General features: G+C 42.1%; 1 protein-coding gene across 1 annotated transcript; it reads left to right on the top strand.

Annotated features, from left to right (window-relative positions):
- Positions 1-4,306: 4,306 nt before the first annotated feature.
- LOC140999167 (complement C1q-like protein 2) lies at positions 4,307-8,170 on the top strand (the record flags this gene model as incomplete). The annotated part of the gene is made up of 5 exons (XM_073469443.1): positions 4,307-4,382; positions 4,608-4,691; positions 7,015-7,098; positions 7,300-7,431; positions 7,533-8,170. Coding segments are annotated over 5 exons (660 nt in total), but the record flags the coding sequence as incomplete, so codon positions are not given.
- Between the last annotated feature and the right edge of the window lie 535 nt (positions 8,171-8,705).

Genomic DNA, 8,705 nt, shown 5'->3' with positions numbered 1-8,705 from the left:
AAACACTGTTGCAGACAAAGTATTTCCCCGCTCAACAACAACAACAACGTTCCACGTTGGCAGTGGCTCCCCGAGCAGGACAATGTGCCCTGTTACAAACTGCTCAGGAATGGCCAGAGAAACGTAATGAAGTATTCAAGGTGTTGACTTGGCCTCCAAGTTTATCACATCCCAATCCAATCAAGTATCCATGGTCTGAGCTGGAACAAGTCTGATAATACTTGGTCTGCAACAGTGTTCTGGTGGGTGGTGCACGTCAAGTGGCATCAGCCCCGGCTCCAGAACCATATTGTAAGGGGAGCATGTGATGATCACAGGGGGCATTTCCCACAGATCCGCACATACATACATACATACAAACATACATAATAGACAAATGGCAATGGTCTATTATTACCAGTACAAGAACAAATTTCACTTCATATGCACATGAAAACCAGTCGTACAATCACAATATCACACCCCCTTTAGCTAAAGAGCTTAGACTACTCACCACTTAGTAGAGCTGCTGTCGGCTTCTCCCAGAGTTGAACCTCTTCATTATTGCCCCCTTCCATTCAGTAGCAAATCTTTTAGTTAAGTCTCTTTCAAAGGCCAGCTGCACTAAATGTGCTTTTCGTTGGTGCAGCATGCTGAGTCTATTGTCTGTGAGAACACTTTGTAAAGTGGAGAAAGATTTCTCACACATGGCTGTTGATGCTCCAAATGTCAGAGCATGTTTAAAGGCCATCATCACACTTGGCATAGCCTCCAGTGCGGTGTGGAATGTCTTGACAATCTGTGATATTGTCCAGGTTTCATCGTCGGCAGTCATGTTTGTTTTGAGGAAGTGGCGAGCAACCACAAATTCTGCTTCAATGATTTCAGTGCTTGATGAAGTCAGAATGGGCTTTACATGTTTGACCTCGAGGAACGTTTCACTGTTTGAAGTGCTGTTGCGTTCACTGAAACGCTTGCTTATTTCTTCCCCCACCGCATCCAAGGTGCTGTAGAATAATCTCCGCAGTTCAGTGTCCCCCTCGTCAGTATCACCCTGCTGCTGGCCAACGGTCTCTTCAACGAGATATTCTTGGAGACTTTTGTTAACCGTCCTCTTCCTCTTTTGTGGCCTGTCTCCCTACACTGTCCCATGATGTTGTTAAACTCACTTTCTGAGCGCTGTTGTGCAACACATTCAGATGCACTTTTCACTAACCGCATCCCAGAGAGCAAATCCATTTGTTCTGACTGAAGCATTTTGTTGGGGGCATCAAGCAGCTGCAAAATCCTCTGCACAAAGCGTCCAATGAATTTAAAGCTTGGCTCTGAAATAGCCCGAATCAGACCTGCTGCCTCAATTCGTAAGTCAGTTCCAAAGGCACGATTGCTGTCAATCTCTGACAACAGAGAGAAAATGTCATCAAATGACTTGAGCACGACTGTGACGGTAGCTAGATGGCCAGTCCACCGATGGTCGAGCAGACATTTTAGCGTGTCTCCTTTATGGTGGACTGCAACAGTGGGTTTCTTAATGAATTTGTAGAGAGACCCACAAACTCCAAAAAAGTCCTCGATTGCTCCCTCGCTTGACATTGCACTTATCACAACTAGGTGGAGCTGATGATTAAAACAATGGACATAGGGTATCTCTCTGGCGAGCGTGTCCTGCAGTATCGTCTGAACACCCCCATGCTTCCCGGACATGACCATCATACACCTGACTGAGACTTTTAGATGTACTTAAACCAACTCTGCGCAGCTCTGTGATTATAGTGTTTGCAAGAGTTTTGGCATCTCCCACATCTGCAGTAGCAATAGTTAGTAAATGCTCCCTAACTTCCAAATCTTCTGCTACAACACGGATCACGATAGAAATGTTTTCACAGCCAGTGGGGTCTCGGGTGCCGTCAACTTTAATGGTAAACCATGAATCACTGACTTCACGTACAATTTCTTCAGTTAGAATATCACTCATTAACACTGTACTCCAACCAGTCTCTACGGCTGTACCACAGGGCAACAAATGAGCGTTTCTGACCCTTGAAAAGGCGAGAGGGAAACTTATTCAAAATGACCTGAGCGGGCTTGTCCTCACCAAGATCATCCGGAGGGCCACCATGACCTTGTGTTTTGGAAAGTCAGCTTGTGCCTGGTGAGGGCAAAGGACACCTGTCATTATCACTGGGTTTGGCGCTATAATCCGCTTGCTCCGGCTTCGCTGAGGGGGCTTGTGCCTGTGTGTCGCTGCTAGCTAGTAGCGGCTCACTAGCTGCTTGCTCCTTCTCCGCGGGGAAAAGGTGCTCCTGCTCCACTGTCGCTTGTTCCTCAGCTTGCTCTGCCCTACTGGAGGCAGTTTTAATTGACCCCCTAACACCGGGGCTGAGTGGCATCCACATGAATATCAGGACCCAAGGTTTGCTGTGCTGTGTTTTCAGTATTCTGATGACATGCTCCATGTAATCAGTGCTATCAAACTGATCTGCACGTGTCTCTTTTCTGGTACTCTCTGGTAATGATTGATCAGCATCAGACACTATTTAAGGCTGAGATGAACACAGAAACTACACAGTAGAACTGAACAGACCGCCACTTTGAGAATGGAGATGACAATGTGTTTTCCTCTGTTGCTGCTGATCTGCTCTCTCTGCACGGCTCAGCTTCAAACAGAGTCTGACAACCAAATTATTCCACTTGGAAAGCAAACTGAAGCTGAGAGAAGAGAACCAACAAATGCTGCTGACCAACAACAGAGATGTACACAAGACATCGGTGCTGTGCTGAGAGAGATGAGCGCCTCGCTGGCTGAACAGAGGGTGGAGATGAGGCACTTACAGAGAGAGAATGACGGTACAGTAGTATGTAAGGTAGTGAGGGAAGTTATACCAATAAGAACCACTGCTTTGTTACAGGAGGGTTTTGTATAATGTTGTAACACTGAACTGTTTTGCAGTATGACCTGCAGGTAAAGATGAGTCAAAGAAAAGCTCCTGGGAGACTTTATAACGTTCTTCTTAATGTACACAGTGTGTCAGTTCAACAACAGCAACAGAATTTTCTCAGTCTAAAAATCCTTGTCTTCTACACCTTTTAAACTCTTTTGTTTCTTCCATTTTTCAACTACAGCAACAAACTGAGGTCACTGTTACAGTGTCCTACAATATTACAGCTTCATACACAATTGAAGGACAGAAACAAAACAAGACCAGTGGGCTCACAGATATTAATCAGCACAATTACAAAGTACAGTATAGGCTGATGTGTGCATCTGTAGGTTTGGTCATAAACCAAAGTACTGGACTGATTAAGATGTTGACCTGATGGTGGCCTAGATAAAAAGGTGAGTGATGACAGCCGATTAACATCCTGAAGGAGGTCACTACATCTGACTGTGTCATTAATGTTTGAACAGGTCGGGATGATAATCTTTTGTTTGCTACTCCTTCAATGACTTGTTGCTGTTTTCACAAAATAATGATGTTCAATGTTTACAAACGTAAACTTCATTGACATTAACAATTATACTGATCTAATGTTGTCTTCCTCTGTCTTTATCAGCCATGATGTGACTGTAAACTGATTTTAACTCTTGAGTTTCCACCTTGGAGTAAATAAAATGTGTTTGTAACTCCTAAAATGACACAGTAAGATTTCCTGTGTTAGTGACAAACACAACACTGAGCCAGATATTAAAACAAACTCTTTGAATTTTGGTAAACTGATTATTCAAGTACTGGGAGCTACATTCAAACATACAGCTACTAATAAATCATTTATGTTTGAGTCCTGTGTTTTCAGTGTTGTTTTCCTGATGACATGCTCAACATAATCAGTGTTATTAACTAAATCTCCTGCACATGTCTCATATAATATTTCTGGTAATGATTGATCAGCATCAGACACTATTTAAGGCTGAGATGAACACAGAAACTACACAGTAGAACTGAACAGACCGCCACTTTGAGAATGGAAATTTTGAGCTGATGATGGCTGCAGATGAAATGTCAGAAGATCAGCAAAGTTCTTACAATCCATCCTGTGGTGAACATGTCTCAGTCAACAGTTGACTGAGCACAAAAATGTCCTGCTGATGGCAGAAAAGTCAATCCGCTGGGGACCAAAATGTCTGTACAAAATTTCCCAGATAAAATAGTTAGATGGTAATAGATATTTCAGTCCAGGCCAAAGTGGTTGAATAACCAACAGTGCCATCCCATAGAGTCATGCAGTTTACGTGGCTACAAAAGTAAATCAACAATTTTTCAAGTTTCTCAAGGAAAATGATGATGCAGTACATGAAAACTAACATGCACACATTTATTTCTTTAATCAAGTGCAAGGAGCTAAACTGAGAGTACTGGAGTTACAGAAGACTGAGGTTGACAAGTTGAAGCAACAACTTAAAGGTACAGTGTGGAGAATATTTTGGCTACGATAACAAAAGTGTAATATTGGACCATAAGATCATTAACAAGTGCTATATATAAGTCCCGCCCCCCCAATATGATATAAATGCCCAACGGCCAAAGCAAACCTTGATAAATACAGTAATGATTAAATACTTATAAATATAAAACTGTAAAACATTGTTTCATCAGACACAAATATGTCATGATGTGACTTTTTTCCAGCACAAACAGCAGAGCTGATCTTCATTAAAGCCAGGACTAATGTCACAGAAAACCAGGTGGAGGCTCTAAAGAGAGATGGAGAAGGTAAGACTGAAAACTAAACCAGAAAAGAAAATACTTGAAGAGCTTGATGCTAAAAATCTGAGCATCATTTCAAAACTTACCTAAAATGGTGGTTAGCACGAAAATCCAGAACATGTTGGTCACATTGTTGTTTCCAGGGTGAGTTCAGATCAATGACATTGCTCTCTTTGCAGTATGACCTGCAGGTAAAGATGAGTCAAAGAAAAGCTTCTGGGAGACTTTATAACGTTCTTCTTAATGTACACAGTGTGTCAGTTTAGCAACAGTCAACAGAGTTTTCTCAGTCTAAAAATCCTTGTCTTCTATAAGAATCCTACAAAGACTCAGCTCTGCCATATCCACCTCGCTAGATCGTAGTACCTGCTCATTCCTTCTGCTCGGCTCCAGTCCCATCCTCCTCAGCCCTGTTTATCTGCTCTGTGTCTCTGTTCATTCACACTGAACTTTTGAAAAGCTGTTGTCACAGATGTTTATGAGATTAAGGACTCTATTTTACGCCCCTGGCCGCGTTGGTCTCAAAATGAGGTGTGTTCAAGCACACTGATGGCGGATTGCTATGTTGAGTCAGCAGAAAGCGACAGCGCCATAGACCAACAGAAAGCTGGTCTGAAGTCTAAAGCTCAGACTGTTTCCTGCTATTTAAAGGACGCATCAGATGCACCTACACAGACGGGTTCACACCGTTCATACGCTCTGATTTTATGACTTGAGAAGTTGCTTTCAGTTATTTTAAACATTTCCATGAACGCAGTCATGTCACTGTGACAAATATTGTGGCTCATTTAATCATCAGAACTAAAAGCTGTAGTTATAAACTCTCCAAAGGAAACGAGTCAGGAGTTTTAAATTATCAAAGAAGTTCATCAGCTGTTCCTCGTGTGCAATGTGCATGTTCATGTACAGATACACATGGTTTCTGCTGCTGGAGGATCGCTGCAGGTCATGTCATTAATATTTTCATCATTAACGTATTTCTCCCCTCTCATCCCACCCGTTATTGATCAGGATGATACTTTTATGACCCGTCCCACCTGATCCACGGACTGAGAGCACACACAGAGGGACGCAGCAGCGCTCCTCCTTCTCCTCCTTCTCCTCCTTCTCCTCCTTCTCCTCCTCCTCAGTTAAATATCAGCTTATTTTTTCATATGCAGTCAAACAAAGTTGTTGTTGGGACAGATGGTTGTGAAAAGGCAGAGGGTCCAGCAGCCGAAGATCACATCCCTTTCCCTCAGCAAAGAAGAGTGTCACAGTTTAATATGTGCAGGCCCTGGAGCACCTGGCTCTTGAAGGGAATGGGAGAGGACACTCAGATTGGTTTGATTCATGTTAGGCCCAAAAACACACCCATGACTAATTCATAAAAACCACCTCTTTGCACAGTGCGCCGCCCAGATTATCCACCGTTTAACCAGCAAAATGGACTTGGACACGCCCTAAACACATTAAACGTGCTGCACTTCAGACCGTTTAAAAAGGCCCATAAATCTGATCAACAGCCACTCTGATCCATTTTTTCAGTTAAGAAGTTTTACACTTGTCATATTATGACTTTATGACTTTGCACTTCTCTGTCAGTGGATGTTGTTGTTAAATGTGTTGCTGCTCTTCCAAAGTCAGACTTTATTATCGTGCTGGATTTATTGAGGAAGCAAAGAGAGAAAAATGTTCTTTATTACTCATCTAACATGTGTTTCTGATGTGATCTCAGCCAATTAACAACCTGAGGGAGGTCACTACATCTGACTGTGTCGTTAATGTTTGAACAGGCCGGGCTGGTCATATTTTGTTTGCGACTCCTTTAATGACTTGTTTTTCATGTCAGGTCGTTCAATGTTTACACTCTCAAACTTCAGTGAGGAAGACAATTATATTGATCTGATGCTGTCTTTCTTACCTGTCAGTGTTATCAGCCATGAGGTGATTTTATACATGATTTTGACCTTCGATAATGCACATTTTAGTAAGTATAATAGTTCAAGGATTGAGAGCTACATTCCAACATACACAGATCAGACACTATTAAAAGGACTAAGAGGTAAAGTGAATGAGATTGATCATCTTGTTAAAATGCAGTGTTCTGCTGGGAAACCTTAGGTCATGTCATTGATGTGGATGCTACTTGACGTGCACCACCCACCCAAACACTGTTGCAGACAAAGTATTTCCCCGCTCAACAACAACAACGTTCCACGTTGGCAGTGAATCCCTGACAAATTAGAGACAAGCACATTGTAATGAAAACAGTGATAATTAAATATTTTTCACCATCAAAGATTGTTTTCATTGGAGACACTTTTGCCACTTTTTCGATTAATTCCAGCACAAACAGCAGAGCTGATCTCCATTAAAGCCAGGACTAATGTCACAGAAAACCAGGTGGAGGCTCTAAAGAGAGATGGAGAAGGTAAGACTGAAAACTAAACCAGCAATTCAATATTTAAACAGATTAGTTCTCATAATATTTGTCTAATGTAAAACCTTATCTGATGTGAATAGCACAAAAACACTGAGAATAATATGTGCCTTTAGATAACTTCATTTTGAAACATGCTCATCGTTGCTGTAACATCAGTCACTTTAAAACAAGTATGTTTCTCTTTCTCAGTCAAACAGGTGGCTTTCTCAGCTTCACTGCTGGCTTCAGGCTCTGGAACTGTTGGACCATTTAACACACACACTCCTCTGGTGTTCAGACACGTTGTGACAAACATAGGAAATGCCTACAACCCAAACACAGGTACTCAAATTAAACAATTAAATAGATTTTTTGGCTATGTCGACATCTATCCAGTTGACAGATGTTGCAGCAGTTGATTCTTCATTTAAAATACACCACAGGTTTTTTCATTGCACCAGTGAGAGGAGCCTACCACTTTGAGTTCTACATATTTGGATGGGGACATGCTTCACATCCTTCAGCTGCTGCGTTGGTCAAGAATGGACAACATATTTTTATGGCATATGAACATCAGCCGTCTGGTGGAGCGAAATCTTCTAATGGCGTCACGTTGCTTCTAGAGGTTGGAGATGTTGTGTTTATGCGTCACTGGGCCAACACAAGGATATATGACAGTGAAAGTCGCCATACCACCTTCAGTGGCCATCTGCTTTTCACCATGTGAGCAGGAAACTGTCTTTTTTCTTCAATTATATGAAAACCTGCCCACACTGTAGTGTGTATCACTACTTCTTGATAGATGTGTCATTTCTTTCTCTTTTATATGACAGCTGATTGACAACAACAACAATCTTATTGATCAGAAAAGGTTTATGAATTTTTCATTTTCATTATTCTGATTTACATCAAAATGCACAGTGATGGACAGCTAGAGAACTTGTGACATTATTTCAAACACTAGATTAGAGAAGTCAACTAATTTGTGAGAAAAATGTGGAAATGTTTGCCTTTTTTTAAGTATCTAAGTAAGTTGACATACAGAATTACTCTTTTTTATTATGATTATGAAGGCTGGATGACAAAGGTGTTATGCCCCGCTCGTTAGAGAGCACAACAAAAAGGGAGGACCACGCAGCTACCAGGTAAAGGAATTCACAAATTTATTGAAAGTAAGGAAAAACAAACCAACTTAGAGTGTACATCAGTGATCAGTGGTGGGATGAGAGTGTTGGATGCACAGTGCGTGTGTGTGTGTGCGTGTATGTGTAAAGTCACAAAGGAACCAATCAAACACAACCAAACCCAAACAAAGCCATGAGGACAGCACCAGCCATCCAAGGGGGGGAAGAGGGCCGCCATTTTGAAGTCACCAATATATATATATGTGGGCAGCAGGTGGAACGAATCCCCCAACGAGGTGGGAGGAGCTGGCCAGGAACACCTGAAAGGGAGGAGCACAGGCAGGGCGAGCAGCAATAAACAGAAGCCCGAAGGCCATCACACCCCCCCCCATAAAAAAAACGGAGACCCACTAGGGTCTACGTAAGCAGTTACACTAAGGCTCGGGATAGAGCATCGGCCATTATGTTTTCCCGGCCTTTAATATGACAAAT

Source organism: Pagrus major, chromosome 7, assembly GCF_040436345.1.
Source record: "Pagrus major chromosome 7, Pma_NU_1.0".
NCBI lineage: Eukaryota > Metazoa > Chordata > Actinopteri > Spariformes > Sparidae > Pagrus > Pagrus major.
This window is presented reverse-complemented; position numbering and strand designations above follow the sequence as displayed.